This window comes from Mustela nivalis (genome assembly GCF_964662115.1).
Source record: "Mustela nivalis genome assembly, chromosome: 1".
Taxonomy (NCBI): domain Eukaryota; kingdom Metazoa; phylum Chordata; class Mammalia; order Carnivora; family Mustelidae; genus Mustela; species Mustela nivalis.
In genome coordinates, this window is record NC_139020.1 from 65,586,965 (window position 1) to 65,610,199 (window position 23,235).

Consider the following 23,235-nt stretch of genomic DNA (forward strand, 5'->3'; position numbering starts at 1 on the left):
CCTGTCTCCCATTGGAACAACCTGTCTCTTAAACTAAGCGATGGGACAAGCAGTATGTAGACTTCGTAAAGAATCCTGGACCCATGCAATGCCGGTCCATGGACTCTTCTTAGATGCTGAGGAGCTCTACAGGCCAGGGACGATCAAGTTAATGACTTAAAGAAATGTCAAACTGGGTGGGAAACGCCTGGATCTGGGTGCAGTCAGAAGGTATACTATATCAACAGCAAGCTCTGTGAGGTAGAGTGTAGGGGATACATACAGGCTAGGGGGATAGAGCCTGGCCATATACAGGAGCAGTAGATCCCAAAGCCTCTACTGCTGGAATCTCACTTATCAAACTCATCAGAAAGCAACCATCATAGCTTTGTGGGATGATGGGAAGATGTGATCAGGCAATGCGAGAGGAAGTTCAGCCCCTTTGTCTGGGGCTGAAGAGTATTTGACCCCAACTCTGGATTACCTTAAAGTACTTGTCTAGGATTTCACTGTAGTTGCTGCCTTTAGAGAACCAGCCATCTGGAATAATCTCTGCTTCCAGCCACTGGATGATGCGACGCCGGAGCTCATCACGGTTGGACTGATAGCAAACGACTGCAGGAAGGGGGAGGGAGGTCAGCTAAGCAGTGAGGACCCCAATGTCACCCAGCATCCACTACATGGGAGGTTCTGTGCTGGGGGCCCTGCATGCAACATTGCATTGAACTTTCATAGTGTTCCAGGGACACACAATTATCACACATATTTTATAGAAGTCAACTCAGGGTAGACAACTGGGAAGCGACTAAACCAGGATTCAAGCTTATGTTTCTAAAACACTTAAAAGAATTGAGAATATTGAAAGAGAGAGACTATGTTGCTTCGGTGAGAAAAACATCAGCAGAAAAATAAAGGACATTTTCATTAACTTTAGGAAGCTGAGGGGGAAAAAAAAAATCAATCGATAAACAGCTCTCTCGGCTCAAAGATGAGCTAAACTAATAAGAGAATGAAGGAGCACATTATAATTTTTCATGCCACCAGATCTTAAATTCTCTATAGCTTTTTCCCCTTAACAATTGGGTATATCAAAACTCTCCCACTTAAAATTTTACCCTGTCTGCATTACCCCTTATTCTAAACCACAGAAGACAAGGTCAAGAAAGGGCCATGCTGAAACTCTGCTCTGGACAGCTGTTGCAAGACACATGGCAATACCAGGTGCAGTTGGCAATACCAGTCGGGTAGATGGGGGACAGGGGAGGGAGAGCCTTGGCAAGAGGAAATTCCTGGAAGACAACACACACTGGGATGTGCTAAGGGCCCTGAGCCAGGGGAACGGAAATCTGGGCTGCCACTTCCAAGCTGTGTAATGCAGGGAAATTCACTTAACCTGAGCCTCGATTTCATCATCTATGAGGTCATTACAATGAGGTCATTACAATAAGGTCTGCCTCCCAAGATTACTGTAAAGATCTAAGGAAAAGCATATGATAAAGGTTCTGTAGCTATAATGATGAAATTTTAATTTCAATTCATAGAAAACCATGGAAAAACTCCTGCTGGCATTTCCATTATCTCTTTACAAAAAAAGTTGTGCCTTCTGATTCTGTGCCGTCTGTGACATCAGCCTATGTTACAGAGCATTGAAGGAAAGATTCAGTGGCTTTCCTGTCCTTTTAATGCAGTCACTACTCAACAAAAACTAAAAACACAGCCAACATTCGAACCCAACTAGCCACTTCGAACATCAAGCACCACACACACACACACACACACACACACACACACACACTAAAAGGCAGTTTTGCAGCTTTTCTGAGCTGTGTTGAGGAATGACCAGTTCTGGGTCACAAATTCTGACACACAGATCTTGTGAGCTTCAGCAAGGAATATGAAACACAAAATTCTGTCAGAAAAAGAATTGCTTCCCTAAAGGCACCCTGGAGAAAAAACAGGCTCTCACCTGGGCTGGCAGATGGACTTACGGATTTCTTCTCTGCAAGACAAAAAGGAGAAAATGCATAAGGCCAAGTGAGGACCAAAGAACACATCCATGTATCACTGGGATTAAATTCATCCCATGTTCAGGGGACCACTTACAATCTTTTCATCATTTTGTCCTAGTTTCCTGTCTCCCTTCCTTCTTCTAGGGCCTCTCTTTTCCTCTGCTTTATTTGACCTTTTTGGGCTACTAAGTTGCCCTCCTGGTCTCATTCCTCCTCCTTTCAGGTTGAGGGGTGGGGATGGGTTACTAGGACTTTGAGAATTCCCATGGAATCATTATATAGAAGGTAGTGGAGTGGAGACACACACGTGGAAACAGTTTTTTGTTTCACCAGCGCAGTTCAAGGCTGGGAGGGGCTGAGTGGGGCTGCGGCTTGGCAGGGTGCTGGTGTCTAATCAGCAATGAGCTTGGGACCCCCTCCCTCTTATCCTAATGGCAATGGTTTGAGTACAAAATAGAGGAAATATATATACCAGGGCTGAGAGGTGCCCAAATTTAAAAAGTGAAATTCAGGTTGCCTGGGTGGTTCAGTTGGTTAAGCATCGGAGTCTTCGTTTTGGCTCAGGTTGTGATATCACAGTCATGAGATCGAGCCCTGCATGGGGCTCTGTGCTCAGCGTGAGGTCTGCTTGATCTTCTCTTTCTCCCTCTCGCTTTGCTCACACCCCACCGTACTCTCTCTCTAAAATAAATAAATCTTTAAAAAATAAATAAAAAGTGAAATTTGCCTGCTTTTTGAAAAAGCATAGAGTTCGTTTAAACACTTCCTTATTCTGTTGATTATTGATGTGGTTCCCTTCCCACTCAGACAGTACTGGATGCTCCCCTGGGAGGTTGATGCAGGAAACCCCACGCAGAGCCAGTATCCAGGGCAAAGCCAGCAGGCTCATGAGCGCCAAGAGGACGCATCTCCAAGTAGCTGGGTGGTGTCCGTGGCCCTAGTGGAAAGCAGTGTGGGACAACCCCTGGCTCCTCTGCTGGACCTGGGAGATGGTGGTAACAGCACTCTTTACCTTTGCAGTGTCCATCGTAATCCACCTGGATTTTGGACCCAGTGAGGCAGGCGTCTCGATGCAGCTCACAGTGGTTGAGGTAGGTCTTGCCGTTGCTGCCGCACACAGGCCTCTTGTGAGGTTTGCATTGCTGAAATAGACCCGAAGCGGAGGTCTGTGCAGTCAGGGTGCCAACCCACGCATGCAAGCACACACATGCACACACGTGCAGCCTGTGAGTACACCCTGGTAGAGAGCCTCAGCTCTGGCCATCAGTGACTATCCCGCTCAGCATTGGAAGCACCCCCTCACTCTGCAGCCCTGCACAGCCCCCCATGCTAATGCTGGTTCATGGCCATCTCTTCTATTCAGTGAAGGAATGGACAACCCTGACCCTTTCAAATCAGCAGGAAGGGCATTTTATTAGAAGCCAGGAATATGGACACTCTGCTTCTTTGGGGAAAGTCACTCGATGTCTTTGGATGATCTCAGATCCCTTAAAACACAACATTCTATGACACAAGAGCCAGAGCTGAGAGTGGGGGATGTGGAAACTGAAAGACAGGTGCACAGAAAGGCACGTGTGTGCGTGCGCACACACACACACACACACACACAGCCCAATGCTCCAATTCTTCAGGGGTTTAACTAGAAGGATCTTTGCTCTCTTGCTTTGTGTAGTATTTGGGGGCCATTTTGTTTTCCTCTTGATCTTGCAAGGGCTGTTGTGAGGCAAGGCTGGGGACACTGGGTCTCTGTGAAGTACTGCAGAAAATCGTTATGAACAGGGAAATGGACTCAAGTTCACTTGGCAACTTGGCTACATTGGCTATTTAAAGGGCCATGGTCACAGGCAAGCTTGGTTTCTTTAGAATTTTGTGGATTTTGAAAGATGGTAAAGGGCAAGCAAGTTCAGCTCAGCCCTAATGAAGGCACCAAAGCCAGAAAGAGCAGAAGCGGGAAGAAGAAACACAGAATACTGGAGATGGAAGGTGGTCCTGCTTCTCCAAATTTTAGATAAAAATACCAAAGTCTGGGACGAAAAAACTATTTAACCAGTATTTATTAGGGAGTTCTTATTAAATATTCTACAGGCTGGGCAAACACGGTCTCTGTCTTCACAGCATCCAGTGGTAACTAACTTGTTCGAAATCACACAAATGTATGTGGTTAAGGTGAGACTAGAAATCAGGTTTCCTGACTCCAAGTACAGGCTCACATCACCACACCGTGGCCAGCTACATTCTGGGGAGGGCCTCCTAAGGTTCCCAATGGATCTGGCTAACACATTTCTAAGTTGGGGGACTTCCTTTCTGAGACAATGAATCTGATCCTTCACCTGGGGACTAAATTAGGTATATTTATTTGCAGAAAGGCAGATATATTTCTAGGCTTGTGTTGACTTAACAGAAAGGGGAAGGATGGGATTTATGTTTGTCTGAAGAGTGAGAACTTGTCAGAATCCTGCTTACAAAAGAAGTAGTCTTCAAAAGCTCACATTGCTTTTTAAACCTCATTAAAAATAAATAAATGAAAACCCCTAAAAAAAAATAAAAAACCTTCATTTCATCTAGTAGTTTTCTAAAAATGTGCATATCCTTTGACTTGGCAAGCCCTAGTGGGACTCAATCCTATAGAAATAAAGGCTGCAGCATGTAAGGATATTTGCACAAGGGTGTTATTGTTTCCAGTGGCAAACAACTCAGGAAACAACCTAATGTCCACCTGTGGGAAAATTATTGCGTAAATATGCCATTACAAAGTATTTATTATGATCCCATTTTTGTATAAAATGGGGGGGGACCCTGTATGTTTATAGGGGCATAGAAAAGCAAGTGGAATAATATATACTGAACTGTGAACACTGGTCATCTCAGACTAATAGGATTTGAAAGTTATTGGGAAGATGATTAATTTTATGTTTATATAAATGTCTGTATTACTTGACATATATAAAGCATTATTAATCTTATAAAATATGAAATCTTATTTATAAAGCATTAAAATCTTATAAAATTAAACATCTTTTAAAAAAAGAAAGAATATCCCTGCATTTGCATCTGGTTTTTAACTTCTGGGACCAAAATCCCTTGTCCTTCAGAGAGACACAGTATGCTTTTATAAAGGTGATGAAATTATTGGCTCTGCCGTGGTGACTAGTGGCTCCAGCAAGGTCACCATTTGACCTTGGCTATTGTTGTCTGGCTCCCGAGCTCAGGACTTACCTCAATGCAGAGGCAGGTGGGCTCTCCCTTCTCTGTGACTGCACATTCCCGGCCAGCTCCACAAAACACATTGGCACAGATCTTGGATTTGCTCCTTAGTTCTTCCTGAAACACAAAACCATAAAGGAAACCATGTCACGGAGATGAGACGGTCAGGGTGTAAGCCAGTGGTTGTGGCAGTTACTTTCCATATTTAGGTCATGGTCTGGAGTTGCAGCTCAGGGTTGTTGGAGGGTCCTGAAACAGCTAGAAGCCATCCCCAAGAGCCAGCCCCAGACGTGCTGGCACTGCTCCAGCCTAGGACCAGCTACTCCGAAGTCCCTCAGATTGTTTCTCAAAGAGCAAGAGATGCTTTCTTACGTGCTTCCTTTCTTTTGGAAATGGTTACTGAACACCCCTTCTATGTGAACACTACAGTAAAGAGCCATAAAGGCAGTCTCCGTCCTCAGAAGCTCCACGGCTCCCCGAGGAAACTCCCAAACAGAGACTTAGAAACATGGAGATGCAGGAACAGGAACACTAGGAGTCAGAGGGCAGAAGGAGGGCAAGAATCAAATGAGGCTTTCTGAAGAGAGGATGCCTTAACTAATTCCTAAAGGATGAGAAGAGTAAACTAGACAGAAATAGAGACATGTGAGAAAAATACGGCTATCTGAAGGACCAAAATCTCACTGAGTGGTATTCAAGGTCATATCATTTCAAAAGGCAAAAGAAAGACAGCTAAACCATTGGGAACGTGGGTTTGCTATTATTCAGTATGGTCTTATTCAGCCCCTGTCCATATCTGCCTCTGGCTTCAAGACCAAGAGGGCCAACTCGGCCGACAGACAGAATTATCCTCAAACCACTTGTGGTCACACATTCCTGTTTAGACATGCTCAGCAGAACCTGCAGGCAGGGAATGGTCCCAGTCTACGCCACGGAAAATGAGAGTGTCTGTAGGCACTAATCTGTCGGTGACACATTCCTTCTCTCACATTAATTGGTGGCTAAAAAGCAGCCCCACCTCATTTGCCATGCAGGCCGGCAGCAGTGGTGGTTGAAGAAAGGAGAATGTGATTCCTCCAGCCTCTGTCTGACTGCTGAGCAGGCAGTCACCACAGGCCCTCGCCCCCCCTGTAGCAATGACTGTGACAAAACCAACAAACATGGCAGGAGCTGAGGGAGGTGTCCATAAAGGCAGAGGAGAAACCTCAGATTCCACCCTTCAAACCATGCAACTCACACTCAAAAAGCTCGTAATACTAAAATTCTTGTGGTCGGTAAATGTTTCGTATCTAAGAAGAGGTCAAAGAAAACAAAAAACAAAGTAGATACTGAGAGCTGAGGGCTGTGCCCAATACAGCTGGTCTGCTGCCACCTGGAGGCTGCTTTGCAAACTCCAGGTTATTATTGTCTTCCCTCAGCCATCTTGCCTGTCTTGCAGGGATCCCATTGGTCCAGAAACTCGCGCCATGCTCACATTTCATTGGTTCATAGGCTGTTGCTAAACCCATTCTTTTTTGGATGTTGCTAAGGGGAATTCAATAAAGCTGGCAAGCAGGGAAGAAAAGAGGAAGTAATTCCCAGACTGCTGGGATGACTGGAGAGCTGTTGTTTCCTAAACCAGGAGTGGAGATAAAATCAAGCATATTCTCTGGGCAGGCCCTAACTGTGCCTGGGAAGGGAAAGCAGCTCTAAAAAAGGAAGAGGAAAAGGCTATCGCTGACCAGTGTAAAAAAATCTCAGATAAGACCACCTTCTCGCTCCTTCATGAAACAACACTCTAACCAAGAGATACAGACAAATAAATTCATGAAAAGGCATGCCCTGTCATAGGCCTGCACTCAAAAGACACCAGTATCCAGCTGCACAGGCAGACCTTTTATACTCGGCTGTACGTCTGTAACTAGTCGCTTTAATTCTTTGAACCTCAGTTTCCTCATCTGTAAAATAGGGGTAAATACCAGCCCTGTCTTGCGAAGATGAAACAGTGTATTTGGAAGGGCATCATAAACTGAAAAGCAAGCAGATTCCTGCAGAATAGCCTGCGGCACGCACAGAGCTCCTTTTACCTTCTGTCGCTGCTTTTAGTGAATAGAGAAACGCTTTTCCTTCCAAGTTGAATTCAACCTAAGTCATTTTTTCAGAAACAGATCTCCAAAATCATTTGAAGAAACAGATAGTCTCTATTTAAAATATAAAGCCTCATATTTGAACAGTCCAGTTCAAATTTACAAACTGTTTTCACACATACGATTTCATCTCACTGAATGAACAACCCTGCAAGAACATGTCTATTATTAACCTCATTTTATAGGAGAGGAAACTGAAGATCAGAAAGGTCAAGTGACTTGCCCAAAGGTCCCAGAGCTATAACTGAGAGAAGCGAGGATTCCAACCTGGAACTTCAGACAACAGATGAGTAGGTTAAATAACTAGAACATGACAGAGCTAAACTCCTACCCAACAAAAGGGAAAGCAGTTTTTTTCTATTTGATTGACCTTCATAGCTAGAAAATTTAAGGTTAAGGAGATTGTGATAACGATGTGACTCGCATAATTAGCACCTGTGAGAAAGCACTTACAGGTGCGTCAGAGAGCTAGATTTGAATTCCCACATCCCACCTCTGCTCCTTCCTTGCCACAGCCATGGGCAAGGTACTTCCTTTAGACCTCAGTTTCCTCACTTGTGAAATGGGACCTCTCATCCCCGCGAGGGGTGTGTGAGCAGTAAAGGAGAGATACCGCCTGCAGTAGCGTACCTGCCACATAGCTGAAAACTGCCATGGTTTCTGACTCTCAGACAATTTCCCTGCTGAGTGCTGTTCCCACCTTGGCTGCCATGTCCCCCACCCAGCTGCGGTTACCCTGAAATGATAATACTGAGAGTGGGAGGACTGACTGAATGGAAAAAACCAAGGGCTAACCATCCGCCTCCTTGCCCGGTTAAGACCAGAGAGAAGAGGGGGCCCCCCTCTGGCTCTAGTCACACAGGCATTCTTCTTTGCAGGTGGCACATCTGTCAATAGGTGGCAATCTCCCTCTTTGTCTTGCAGAACCCGCCGCCGCAATGCAGAGATGCAGCCTTGGCTCCTGCAGCTCCAGCCTCCCAGCCAGGGAGCTCTGGGGCAGGAGGGGGGAGAGCAGGGTGGGGCGAGCACCCTACAGCCACAGGCAGCAGGTACAAAGAACTGGATTTTTGCCGGCCTGGGAAAGAAGGTTCTACCTGAAGTCTTCCATCCTCCCCAGTTCTTCCCATTCACAGGCATGCTTCCATGCAGAAAACAACAATGAAAATTTTCTACCTAGAGGGGGCCTCTTTGTACCATAGAAAGCCCTTCAAGCCCTCTCTTCTGGGGGGAACAGGTTTTCAGGAGCACCCCTGAGGCTCCTAGGAAGTCCTTTAGCATGGTGGGTGGCCCTACCCCTCTGCTAAGCAGAGGGGAAGAGCATCTTGAGAGGAGATACATATGGCATAAACAGGCTCCAGGGACAGGGCAATCGATGGCTGCCTTTTGGGGAGACGTGGGGTGAGAGACCCAGAAATGAGGCAGGGCAGCAGGTGACAGGGAGAATGTGGTGCTTTGGAATATTAATTTGTGTCTGGTCCCTTCCACCTCAGAAATTCTGACTCAAAGCACAGGGCAGCCTCAATGGAGAGAGGCTGGAGGCTGGGGAACCTGCCAGGTGGAAGGTCATGATCTAGTGGGGGTGACAAAGGCCTAAAGTCCAATGCTAATATTAATTAGAGCACTAACAACTGAGTGAGACTCTTCATAGTGATCTCTGTCCTCACAATGTCTGTACAAGTTTCCATAATTTTAGTCCCATCTAACAGATGGGGAGGAATTCAAGAGTCAGAAAATCTCTGTGATATACAGAGGCCACATGATGAAGGAGAGCTGAGTCAGGACCGGAAGGCAGGTCAGCCTGACTCCGGAACCTCAGGGACGAGTCAAGGAAGGGAGCTGTGAGCAGAGGGGACAGCTACAAGGGCTGGCACAATGAGAGGCCACAGAGCACAAGGCAGTTCCTTTAGGAATTAGGTCCCAAGGCTATGTGAGAATTTCATCTATGACTAGATAACCACACTGGCATATGAATTTGCTCTAGGAATGGGGCTGGGAAGGGGGGCATGTTCTGAAAGTGTGGACACTAATATGTTAATTAAAGTCAACAGAATACTTACTCCAAGCGGAGAAACACTGGATTTCTAGCTTTGATGTTCTGCATCATCGCCCTGACCTGCTTCTGTGTAGCCCCCTTGGTAAAACTGTTAGCCATTCCATGACAATAATACTTTATTCTAGCACAGCAATTTCAACTAGTCTGTAATTTTCACTATCATTTTTAATTCTCAAAACCCTTGAGGATAGGTGGGCAGGGGTTACTTCTAAGGCACTTCCAGACTCAACATCCAATGACGAAGAAGAAACTGAGGCTTGGGGCTACCTGTGACTGGTCCGAGCCCTCACAGTTGCAAAGCTGGGTCCTGGCCTAAGGTCTCCAGACTTTAATTCCAGCAAACTTTCCACAAATCACTTTGCCTCCTTACAAATCAAAGCTAGAAAAGGTGCTGCTGTGGGTCCAAGGTCTAAAAACACAAATTAGTTTTGCAATTAAAAAAGATCCTTTGCAAACAAAGTCCAAAGCAACTTATTTGCAAAACCGCCAGAAAAGGTGATGGTGCGTCTGAGTTGCGGGCCGACCAGCATTACATCCGAAGGCAAACTATACTTTGAATGTTTAGAAAAAAAAAAAGCCTGAAGTCAAACAGTTTCTGGAAGAACAGTGTGCTTTGGCAGGGGAGGAAGCTTGTAAGCAAAACCATAAAACTGTCAGCCCAATAGATCATCATTTCACGAAAGCGAACTCGGTCAGCTCTGAAACCCCCATCCCTTTCCTCCTTCCCAACTTTCTTTTTGGGGAAAAAAAAAAAAACCCTACTTGCGCCAAGGTGGAATTTTGGCTCCACTGGCCACTATTTTGTGACAGAGCAGCTTTGTTGATGTGAGAAAGGCTCTCCTTGCTTTGCCAGAATTAGTCATGGAAACTTCACAGGAACACCAGGGCCCCTCGGATACATTGAGCACCAAGGAGTTTGGGACAAAGGAATTCACAGAACTGGGGAGAGCCTGGGGGAGGCCTGGGTGGGGCACAGGGTGGGACGCTGGCTGCTCTCAGGCGTTCTGGCATGGAACCCAGTAGCACAGGCTTGAGAGAGCCAAACCTCTTCAGGACCTTGAAACCTAGCTGGAGCGCCATGTGACCTTGCTCAAGTCTCTCCGATTCTTTTGCTCTGAAAAGGAATATCTTGCTGCATCCCACCTACGCTAAGGAAAGAGGTGGAAGGCTATTTCTAGCAGCTGTTCTGAGGTACGGGGCAGGAGCTCTGCATCTGCAGGGACCGTATGCCTCCCCAGATGTGGTCACAACCAACCCCTCACCTCTAGGTGAATGCACCAGGGCCAGATCCGGGTTTGAGGGATCCTGAAGCTTAAACAATTTGAGGGGCTCTCCCTGAGGAATAGAATGCACAATTATGCAAAATTGGGCTTGGGGCCTTGTAAGTAAGGTCTGAAACTAAAGCTTAATTAGCTCACAATAAATCTGACTCTCTACCTACCCTATTATTTTCTTCATTAAACAAGAAGGTCTTGGGGCCTTTAGTCTATTAGAACCCTCTTTAATATTTTATCCATGTATAGCTTATCTCAAGTGAACTCCAAGTGTCTGCACATTTTGGCTTCTGACACACCCACCACGGTGCCCTGCCTGAGAAAATCCACAATAAATGTTTTTTACATTAAATTTCACTGGCAGGGGGGAGGGGTCCAAGTTAGTGCCAATGTCAGCGGCCAGTGACAGTGGCTCTCAGGATATTTGGGGGAAAGTGTGGCTGGCCTTCGTGACATCAAAATAAGGGATGTATCACCCCAAGAGGATTAGCTTTAGGATTAAAAAAATAATAATAAAAAGTCTATTATGGACCTGTCATTTAAGAACCACTAATTCTCCTTTTTATTAATTTCTTCTTTTAAAAAAGATCTTATTTATTGATTTGTCTGAGAGAGAGCATGAGCAGGGTGAGTGGCAGGCAGAGGGAGAAGCAGGCTTCCCGAAGAGCAAGGAGCCCCATGAGGGACTCGATCCCAGGAGCCTGGGATCATGACCTGAGCTGAAGGCAAATGCTTAACTGACTGAACCACCCAAGCGCCCCTTTGTATAATTTCTATGTTTAGCTTCTATCACAGTGTATGGGATTAATATGTTTCTGACATTTTCATCTCATTATGTGATAATGTATTGTGTGTCTAGAAATTACTACTTTCAAATTTCCAAAGGGACTGGCTGTTTACCTTAACCATTATCTTATGGATTCTGTCACATTCTCTGTCTGTCTTGTCAGACTCAAGGATCTAAACTGCTCCTAGGGAAGCTTCCTCATTCTCTAGTGGCACATTCCCCATCCCTGGAATGACTCCCACTTCATATTCTTAGGTCTTTCTTGACATGGCCCAGCTCCAATATGGCAGCCTAGATGCTTGGTTTCTATACAATCCTAAATTCCATTTTCCGTGATGGCCTTGTTTAGTCCTAGTAGAAATATAGCCGCATTTAGTAAACACAGAGTTGGAAATATGTTAGGTTCTTTCACCCAGGACTGAGAAAAATCCCACATGGATCTATGAGGTCTGAGGATTCATCCCTGTTGGCAGTGAGGAGGCTCTGACTCTAGCACCCCCGGAGGGCGCTTCTGCTCTCATGCCCTCATAGCATGGGTCACAGTGATGCACTGGGGTGTCCCTGTGGAGTGCCACGCTGTCTCCCCAACTTAGGCACATCAGTGACTCCACTCTGACTGAAAGGGTCTACCAAGCTCCCCGGTATCCTTCTATAGTTCTCAGAGTGATTCTTGGGAGTTTCCAAGATATCCTGTCAGTCTTCCTAAGAAGCGTTTTCAGTAAGGCCCCTAGTTGTACAATTGTACCCTTCAGTTTCTTTACAATTCCTAGGTGGGACCTTTTAAGCCAAACCACTTTTTGCCCTGAATTAGTTTGTTAGGTTTGATCATGGTACTCATTTTCCATTCTCCAATCATTTGCCTAGGACCTGTCCACTTCAAAGGACAAGGTTGGGGTATGGATAGTCCTACAGTCTTCTTCAGTAAAGACAGGGACAAAGAATTCAAATCCACTAGAGAGCATATTTGATAAGTGCCTATTAAAAAACCCACGAATGATAAGAGCCTGTGACCGGTGTGATGCAAGCTCCATGTCATAAATCCGAAAGGAGGGCAGGACATGGCCTCCACCTTCTCAGGAGTTTCTAACCTTGGTTTGGGGCAATGAAACTCACAAACACAGAACAAAGTACAGTCCTGAGTAAAAGGGGCTGCTGACTCCAGGAGATGGGGCTTCCTGGATGAGAGGGGACATGAGCTGAGCCCTAAAAAATGGTAGGATCTAGATGGAAAAACTGTAGGTTTTTGAGCAAGAGGGTCTTAAGTCTAGTTTGGCAGTGGTACACAGGAGGAAGTGGGTGAGGCAAAATTGGGGGCACAGGAAACTGGGTAGAAAGTGCCGGGAATGATGAAAGTCTCATGTATGGTGGTGGCATGGATACAGAGAAAGGCGGGAATTCGGGAGAAAATTCTAAAGAGATCTGGCAACAAAGCAGATAGAAGAGAGGAAGGTGAGAATCTAGGGAACTGCCAAGATCCTTGGCTTTGAGAGGCTGAAGTTTGGCAGCGTGTCTTCCAGAATCAGAGACGAGGCAGAGACTGAGGAGGGGAGGGGTCGGTGAGGATGAGTCAGTTATGGACTTAAGTCTAAGAGGACAATACAGCATCCCCCTGACAGCTGAGAATAAAGGATTAGAGAAGCCCATCTGGACATGATCCAGGTAGGAGTGAGAAATGGGGCCAAGGGAACAAATGAGCTCAGGAAGCAAGGGTGCGCATGGAGGCCTGAGGTGGCCAAGGAGCAGGAAGAGGCTGCCACCCCCACTCCACCTGGGGGGGTTCTGCAAAGAAAAGGTGCCTTCCCATCGAAGCAGATGTGACCCTGGACCAGGTTACAGGGCTCAGCAAGCAACGCAGGTTGGATTTCAGCTGCCTTCCCCTCCTCATGCAGTGAACAGCATGTGTGACTGTCAGGAGGACTCTGAGGGCAAAGCAGCCAAGAAGGCAGAGCAGGCACATTGAGAAAACTGGGAGCAAAATCAGGATGTCTAGAGAGCTCCAAGAAATGGATGAGGAATGCCATTGTAGGAGAGATGATTTGGCAAATGTTGGGATGAATCAGCAAAAACAAAACAAAACAAACAAAAAACTACAAAACAACTTTGAAACTTTTGCTGAAACCTGAACCAGAAGCCAGACCAGACAGAGGTGGTGAGGTCCTACGTAAGGAGAACCTACACAGGAACCTGGAGAGAGGCCCTGAACATACCTCTCTCTGCCTCCAATACTGGGTGACTTAGGGCAAGGTGCCCGATTTCTCTGGGCCTCAGTTTCCCCATCCATAAAAGAATTGTAGATGATGCCCAAGTCCCTTAAACTGTTAAGATTCTCTTAACTAGAAAACACAGACATTTGCCATTTCAGATATTCTTGAATCTCAAACTTTAATCTCCTAAAAAGGTTAACCTAGAAGCCCAGACTAGAGACTGGTTATGTACAGAGCCTCCTGTGAGTATTTCAGGGTTTTTCTGGTTTTCGGTGGTAGAATTAAAGTTGAGTTTGTAGTCCAAGGATTTTCATAAGCAATGTCTTTTTCATTCCCTCCTGGGTCATGACAGAAGAAATCAGAGGAACAGTAATGGGACCCCAGTTGAGTGGCCTGATTTCACTCTTAGTTGACTGGTTGAAACTCTCTACTCCCTTTGAATGCCATTAATGACATTTTTATTCTATTTGTGTTTGCCTTGCAAGAAGAAAAGGGAGAGAATAGCTAAAGGAAATTCACATGAGATTCACAATTCTTCATTCCTGCCAAGAACCTGTCACTGAAGTATGTCTGGGACTGCCAGGGCTCACATTTACTCAGCATCCATGCTCATAATTATTTCCACATGTATTTCAAGGCAAATGGTTGATTAAAAGTTAAAACAAAACAACAACAACAAAAAAACCACCCACACACCTAAATCCCAGTACCCTCCACTAAGAAGATGGGGGAGGAGCTCCAGAGTAGCTCCAAGAGGTTGCTGAAGAGAACGTTTTGCAAGTGTCCCCTGTAGAACGAGCCACATCACACCAACATCCCCACACATCCCCCCATACATTCCCAGCACTCCATCCCAAGCCAATCCTTCACCTCTCCAAGCTTCCCCAAGCACTGAACCAATCACAATTCATATTCTTTGAACTTCTGAGTGGAATGTAGGAGTTATTCCTGCTTTGGTGGAAGGCCCAAGAGATGGACATAGGCTAAGAGCTACAGGTTCTCTTCACCCCTTTTGCCCTGGGCTCTACTGAATTTAGGTAGACCCTGGGTAGTTCCTGATATCACAGACTAGGGAAGAAATCCAGGGTGTGAAGAACAGTGGTAGCTTCCCCAAGCGGGAGAACAGTCCCCACATCTTCAGCTCCTTTCCATGATCCCAATTTGCAAATGGCTTCCGTTAAAACTAACCGGAAGTTAACCCATTGTTTCCCAAGGTGGTGCACGTGAACTGGCACTGATTCAGATGCCTGACATTGTCATCTACTGATATCTACTTGGCTGTATTTAACAAGGCCTTTGGCAGTGACTCAGTCTTATTCCTGTCTCCTGGGTGATTTCATTGTTTCTGGGGCCTTAAGATCCTTGACCTCCTCACCTCCAGTAAGCCTCACTTCTGAGGTCCTCTGGCTATGGGGAGCTTCAGGAAGTGTTTGTGAGTACAGCAGGTAACAGTAGCAGACTAAAATAAAGGGTACAGGGCTCCTGAGGTCCTACATTTTGAAATGAATATTCATTACCCTTTGAAAATGTCAGCACCGTGAAGTATTGTTAGATGCCTCTCTAACCTTCAAATGGGCAGAGAATGTCCCAAAGGACCAGCTAAAAAAACAATGTCACCATCTGGGAAGTCTGATTTATTGTCTGAATTACACGAATTCTTCCTGTCCTTCAAGGCTTAGCTCAAGTTACACAACTCTATCCTCGGTGACCTTTCCCTCGGAGTGTTATGAGCTCCTCCTTCCATCTCTAAATTTTCATTCTTCTCTGCACGAACTCATTTGATCACTTTCTAAAAAATGTAATTGATTATGCAGACTTTGTCTTCCCAGCTGAACTCTAAGTTCTTAGAGGACAAGGCTTATGTTCTAAAGTCTTTCATAGGTCCAGGCATAGTACACGGTGCCATGCCATCTACTTTTGCTGAAAGTATCCAAGAGCAACTGAGCCACACTGCCCTAAGGACCTAGAGCAGGGGCAGAAAGACAGCCCCTGGGCCAATTCCTCTCCTAGGGCTGCCTCCTTTCAGAATTGGGGTTTTCTTGGCAGGGGGAGGGGGGAAATAACCTAAAGAACCCACCCTTCTCCACAGGCCATAAATATTCAGCCTGTAATCTCCCTAATGAGAGATTGTTTTTGACCAACGGAAACACACTGGGGTACGTGTGTGTGTGTGGGGGGGGGGGTTGGTGATGTGGTTAGGAGAGCAATGGGGGGTGGAAAAGGCTTTCAGTCATTTCCTTTGTCCACAATTAATGTATAATCTAGCAGTTGTGCTGAGGGAATGAGAATGGGAAAAGGGAAAAGAATGGAAGAGGAGACAATGTGGGAACGCAGGATACTTCGAAGGAAGGCAAAAGTGGGTGGGACTTCAGAGTGTAGGGCAGAGATTGACGAAGAGCTGACTGCCACCTTGGTGACCTGTACAAGGGAGAAGCAGAGACAAAGATAAGTAAGAGGAGCCAAGAGAAATTGTGAAAACGGGCCTATGACCCAAGGCAACTGTTTTGTGTTAACGCTTCTCAGGAACACTGCTCTTACATTGTCCTGTAGTAGTAGGGAGGCAAGATGGTCAGTCTGCCTAGACATGAGAAAGAATAAATTGCTGTTGCCTTATCCCACCTCTCCCCCATGTGCAGAAGGTTCTGAGGGTCTCCAAGCACTCCCTTCTGGCCCATCTGCTAGGCTGACTTTACTGTGGGCTGGAATACACTGAAATGGGAGTGGCCAGGGAAGGGCTAGACCTTTGCTGTGCCCAAGCGTTTTATTTTCCAGGGTGCTGGGCATCTTGAAAGGAACTGTGCTGTCCAACCGAGAGCTGAGACCATGTGACAGATGGGCAGGGGTCAAGGGGGAAGATAGCAAGGAGGTGAGGGTTGACTGGAACAAAATGGAGCAGAGAGACCCCAGAGACCAGTGTGAATCTCTACTTTAAAAACATAGACAAAGTCCTGGGACTCAGGGGGCAGTGTGGCTCCAAGTTTCTAGCATCCTGGCAATTATTCTCCAGCTCGTGGAATGCATAAGGGTTAAAACACAGCAAGAAACTCCACGCTAAATGAAGTCACCATATGTGTGGCTCCGTATGGTTCTCAGAGAAGCAGACAGATGTAATTAGAAGTTCTTAAGACACTGTGTTGCCTTGGCAACTGTCGGCCAGGAGAACCTGGAGTCCAAGGAATACAGTCTTCCAAGGAAATACCAGAGGCGGGTGGTGTTCATCATCCTCCGGTTCCACAGGCAGGGCCTCTCTACCCCCACCCCCCTGCCCCTGTTTCCCTACCCTTGCACAGTCCTACACTCTTGGGGACCCTCCCTCTCCAATTCCTTTTCATCCCCCAGATAGGCACCCAGAGCAACTTCAAATGCAGATGAAGCATTCCCTTCAGATGGCATCCAAAGGCAGCAATTAAGGAGAAGTCGAATCTTGGGAGAGTTTGTACAGGTGACATTGTTCTCTGGGCAGTCTCTGGATCTGAGTGTGGGGATCGCTAAGAGAAGCTAAAAGCTTAATTTACATATCACTCTGGAACGCAGCTCCTCTATGAGGCAGAGGCTGGATGGGTACCACAGGACAAGTAGGGGTACGTGAGTTTGAGCCGGGGAATGTCTGCTCTTAGTAGGCAACCCTGCATTTTATCAGCCAAACTGGAACATTTTGAGAGTAAAGGGGGACCTTTAAAATAGATCTACTTGGACAACGGGCATAGACTGTGACATCTGGTCACCTCAACTAACAGGCCACCTAAGGGGGAAATTACTACTTTTATTTTATGGAGTGGAAATTTTAACCTTGTGTCTATGAGCCCCCAGAAACCCAGCTATGGGTTTCTAGAAAAGATGAGAAAACTCAAAGAAAGTACTACTCTGGGTATGAACTGCCTTAATCTCTCAATTCGTTGGCAACCTGAGGCTATTCATGGGGTTCTGCTGTTGCAAAGCTGGGGAGCCTGAGCATACGGGACTGCTTTTCTTTAAAATCTCTTTGTCTTACAAATCCTTCTAGCTGCTTCTCTAAAGAGAAAAACATTCATTTTACACATTGTTGCCAAAGAGGGATGATTCTCTATGGATTTATGGCACTAATGTGGTCAGTAGAGTGGGATCATTCCACAGCAGAGAAACCTAATAAATCTCCCACTGAAGAGTGGAGGTTTCCAGGTGTATGTTCTTACACATTCCTTGACAACTGAACCGGAAACAGTGGCTCAGGGATTCTGTGGTAACAAAACCCAAGGAAAGGTTAGACTCTCCCAGGGAACCAGCAGAAATGGTTGTATTTTCGGCACAATATAACCAGCCCAGAAATTATGAGAATGTGGTTCACCCACAAGCTCAGTTACAGAACTGTGGGATGTTCAGAGGGTAAGGCCCACCCAGGGTGCATCCCCTAGCATTTTCTCAGGGACTGTGGGAATCACAGCCATTCGATAAAAAAGTTTCTGGCAGTTCCTGGACAACCGTGACTAGTAATGGGCCTCTTCTCTCAACCCTGGCTCAAGGCCGGGAAACCACTGGGACCAATTTGCCTTATTTACCTGCACCTAAATGCAAACAGGTTCTAGACTAGAGTGCCAAACTCTGAACTTAATGTGGAGCTTCCCCAAGATTTTTGGATGGCAATAAAAGACTACTTACAACCTGTAATCAGCAGTTAACACCACTGCTCTCTGCTAGGCGTGTATGGTGGGAAGTCCTGACACCTACTGCACCTCCCCTGCATTTTAATAGTCCAATTTAGAGGAACATTAACCTTTCTGGAACAAATTAAGAACTTGATAAAATCAATCCCTTTGGGGGGAAAACAAGAACAAAAACACTGCAGATACAAATTAATCTGCATTCCCTTATCACTGTCCAGAGTGGAACTGGACAAAACCTATTTCCAAGCAAGTAATTGAGCAACAGAATACTAACCATTGAGCTAGATGTGGGGACTCAAGGAAGAATCAAGCACAGTCCATGTCCCTAAGCTGCTGACAGTTTAGTCGAGTTGAGGAGATGGGATACAAATACATGGAAATAAATAAATAAGCAAATAAATAAATAATTCATTCAATTGTTTATTTATTTATTTATTTATTTATTTATTGAGAGGGGGAGAGGGGGTAGGAGGGGAATAGGAAGTGGAGGAGGGAGAGAGAAAATCCCAAGCAGGCTCCACACCCAGCAAGATATATGATCTCACAAACATGAGATCATGACCTGAGCCAAAATCAAGAGTCCATCACTTAACTGACTGAGCCATCCAGGCGCCCCAATACATGAAATTTTTTTTTTGTTGTTTATTTTTATTTTGTTTGAGATTTTCTTTATTTGTTTGAAAGGGAGAGAGAGCAGGAGCAGGGGAGGGGCAGAGGGAGAAGCAGACTTACTGCTGAGCGGGGAGCCTGGCATGGCGCTTGAGCCCGGGATACTGAGATCAGGTCCTGAGCGGAAGGCAACTGCTTAACCAACTGAGCCACCCAGGTGCCCCAATATGTGTAATTTTAAATAACAACACAATCTAATAAGCGAAAACTCAAGACAATGTGTAGCTAAATGTAGTTTGTGGTTAAGTGACAAGTGTCTAGGCTGCCCTGTCCAATAGCAATATAATATCAGTTTCACAGAGGATGTGAAAATTTCTAATATATTAGAAAGTCAAAAGAATCAATTAGTTTAATAATTTGTTTACATAAGACAATATAGCCAAAATATGACCTTTTTAGCTTGTAACCAACAGCATTAGTGAGATGTTTTACACGCTTTTTTCACAGTGAGTATCTGATACCTGGCATGCATTTTTCACTTACAGCACATCTCAATGAGACCAGCCACACTGCAACAGCTCAATGTTCACTTGTGGCTTGTGGCTTTTCCTACAGAACAGCCCAGCTCTAATAAGTTCTGGATGCTGACACATTACTGAGGGCTGAATTGAGGAAGAGACTTGAGGTAGAAAGAGAAAGACTTTCTTTAACTAGGAATGTTTTATGAGCAGTATATATAATTGAGGTCAACAGACATTTGAACACCTCCATAAGACAGCATGCTGGGCTGCATGGACAGGGATACCAAGGTAATGAACATCCAGGCCTTTGAAAACAGGCAGTTCTGGGCACTTAAGCGTAATTCTGGTTCTGCTTTTAATGCCTGTGGACAAGTCACCCTTCTAGTCTCCTCTTTAAGATAAAGGAGGTGCCACCTCCTTTAATACTTTGTATGGCTTATCTCATAAAACAATTAAGGGCCTAATTAAACTACATATTTTAAGGGCCTAATTAAACTACATATTTTGAAACTTCTCTTAACAATACTTCTACTTTTTTTGCATAAAAGTCCATGGACAAATTTGGCAATGTAGTGAATATTTCTCAAAACCTTTTCTTCCTCCCATTTCTTGGCTCAACTGTTACACTCTCGCTGCCAACTTTCAATAATATTACACACACACACACACACACACACACACACACACACACACACACAATTTTAGTGCCTTGAGATTAAAGTCAATGAAAATATGCACATTCTATTCTTCTTGAGACATTCCTGCCTTGCATTCTTTTCTTGGAGTAGTTGGGAAGTCACAGGGGGTGGGGGAAGGAGCTGTTAAACGTACATGGGCTGGCCAATCAGGCCTTATCTGTGTCAGAACCACCAATGAGAGACTACCAGGTATTCTGCTCCACTGCAGTAGCAAAACTCCCAATTTTTGCAAAGATTAAAATCCTGTGAGACCTTCAAACTGTACCAACAATGCACAAAGACCTCTTTTTCTGTTCAATTTGTGCTTTCCCCCAAGGACTACATTAGAAACTCTACACAAAAACCTACTAGCTTAGTTGCTACAGACAGATTATCATTTGCAGTAAAAACACTTTCTTAGTATTATGTAGCTATTTAGTTCTCAAAGCTCTGTTCTTTGACTAAACACTAGAGAAATGCCACATATTTAACCGCTTTTGATTACCTTGACTCCACTGGAAAGTGGAGCAAAATGCTATGGAATCAACAAACTGGTCTGTGGGTCAACAATAAGGGAGTTTTGGAGTAAGGCTGTTCATCAACCCACCCACTGCTGATGACTGGGCCATTGGTGGAACCTTCCCCAGTATGAAAGATACCTCTAAGATCCAGTGTGCAAATCTAGTGACACTGTTTTGCCCATACTGGGGACATCAAAGGTGCTATTCAAATGAACAGGAGAGAGAGCAAGAGCAGAAAGAATCCCCCCAAAATAAAGGTCTCAGTATATGGTGATGCCAGAAGACAGAGTAACCAGAGAATTTGAGGCAAAAAATCACCAACAACAGAATTTCTTTCAAATATATTTTTAAAGGTTTTATTTATTTATTTGTCAGAGAGAGAAATGGAGAGGGAGAGAGAGAGTGTGTACAAGCAGGGGGAGCAGCAGGCAGAGGGAGAAGCAGGTTTCCCTCTGAGAGAAGAGACCGATGTGGGACTCAGTCCCAAGACCCTAGGATCATGACCTGAGCCTAAGGCAAACACTTAACCGACTGAGCCATCCAAGTGTCCCTACCAACAACAGAATTTAATTTAGTGCTTTATGTTATAGTCCTTTGGATATTAGCTTACTCTGGGAATTAAGCCCAGTTAAATCAGAACTGCTGTTCATGGAAGGAAAGAATAAAAATATTTACTATTTAGTAAGCCTCTGCTTAGATTCCAACTTCACCTGGAGCTGAGAGAGGCAGAATCCAGGAGTTAGACAAAGCAAGCTCAGCATTACTACCACGTCCAAGGTTAAGCAAAGTGTTGATGGGCAAATGCTGTCAACCATCTTCCCAGGTACACAAATACTTGCAGAATCTGACATAGAGATCAGAGATTATAGGCAGGATACTGTGCATCTCTTCATATTACATATGAGACACTTGGATTCATTAATTAACCCATTTGATCAGTGGATCAATTCAACAAAGAATTTACTGAGCACCTAGTATATGCTAAGCTCAGTTTGAGGTGCTGGGGATTCACTGGTGAATGAGACAGTGAAGGACTACATCTTGAAGAAGTACATATTCTAGAGAGAGGAGAGTGAAAATACAATTAACAAGATCACTTCAGAGTATGATGTACATTTAGAAGAACATGGCATATGTTTGACAGAGAAATCTGGGAGAGGTGACACCACTTAGACTGAATAAGGGAATGCTCTCTTGAGCTAAGACCCAAGGATGAAAGGAGCAATTCACACAATTGGAAGAAAAATGCAAAGGTTGTGATACAGGGCAGAATTTGTTATGTTCCTGGAACAGGAAAAGGCTAGTGCGGCTGCTACAAAGGGTCTATCAGGGAGAGCAGTGAGAGGTTAGCTGGGAAAAGCAGGCAAGGCATAGGACCTTGTTTGCACTGATAAGAACTTTGTATTTTATTCTTACTGAAATGGAACACTAGAGGAGACTGATGTGATCAGATATGTGTCATGGAGAGAGGCAAGAAGGAAAAAGGGGTGAGCAGCTTAGAGGCTACTGCAATTGCCCAGTGTAAAATGATGGCAGAGATTGGGTTTGTGGTGATGGAAACTGAAAACAGTCAAAGGAGAGATAATATATTCTGTCAGTTGAGCCAACATGACTTGCTGATGGACTGGAAATGGATAGGAAGAGTGAAAACACCTGAAGAAGATTCCTGGGTACTTTGAGTTGATAACCAAAAAATACCGCAGCCAGTTCTTAGTAGGTATGGACATGGCCATGACAATGGGCTAGTATGGAGTTACTTCCAGAAGGATCTTCCCTTGGACTGACCCTGAGGTCCAGATATGTCTCATGCCTTCTCAATGAAACTGCATTATTTTAGGAAGTGAGTTCATCAAGCCTGCTAAGACCTGGTGTCAGATGTAAATAGACTCTGCTTATGAAAATCTGTCCAGAGTTGACCCGTGTTCCCAACTGTTACATGGAACACAGCATTGAAGTATTTATAGTATTTTTTGAAATGGTGCCCTATGGTGAAATGTCTGGGAGACACTGCTTATAATACTCTCCTCCCAGAGAAGAAAATAAATGATGCACACGAACATTGTCAAGTTCTAAAAACTTCCGCAACTAAAGAACCACTTAACCTAGCACATAGATTAACATGACTCACTACAGTTTGAGAAACACGGGTCTAGGCTCTGTAGGTCTCTCCCTGTATTTTTATGTCCCCTGAAATTCAAGCAAAAACAAGAAGAGCAGCTCTTGTTTTTACTGAGCACTTACTTTGTGGAAGGTACTGTGTATCAATATCTCCCTTGCTAAGGACACTATATACAGGTGCCATTTAAATATATAGCTTTTACATTATCATTCGTTCTTGTGAGTTTCACTTTACGGACCGTGCGTTCATTTAGCAAAAGAAGACATATCGTCTCTGATCATATAGATCAGTAGTGTTCATTCACTGTACTTCCTCCTGCCGTGCTTAATATAAAGACCCCAAATTCTTCACTTTATCGCCCTATCTTTATTTACTTACCCCACGAAAATTAAGAGTAAGAACTTCTCACCCTTTATCACTGCCTCCCTCTTCCTTCAGCCCTCCTCTTCACTAGTTTCCTTCTTCTTAAATATCTCACTTATTTCTAAGATAAGAACCATTTGACGAGCAGT

At 44.9% G+C, this 23,235-nt stretch overlaps 1 protein-coding gene across 1 annotated transcript in view; it reads right to left on the bottom strand.

Annotated features, from left to right (window-relative positions):
• The window catches only part of FSTL1 (follistatin like 1), a 53,310-nt gene that overhangs the window by 13,692 nt on the left and 16,383 nt on the right, over nucleotides 1–23,235 (bottom strand). The window contains exons 3-6 of the mRNA XM_082712219.1: nucleotides 5,205–5,309; nucleotides 3,001–3,130; nucleotides 1,946–1,978; nucleotides 464–594 (exon numbers count right to left, since the gene is read on the bottom strand). Of these exons, the coding sequence (XP_082568345.1) occupies nucleotides 464–594; nucleotides 1,946–1,978; nucleotides 3,001–3,130; nucleotides 5,205–5,309 (399 nt within the window). The remainder of the gene's footprint in view (nucleotides 1–463; nucleotides 595–1,945; nucleotides 1,979–3,000; nucleotides 3,131–5,204; nucleotides 5,310–23,235) is intronic.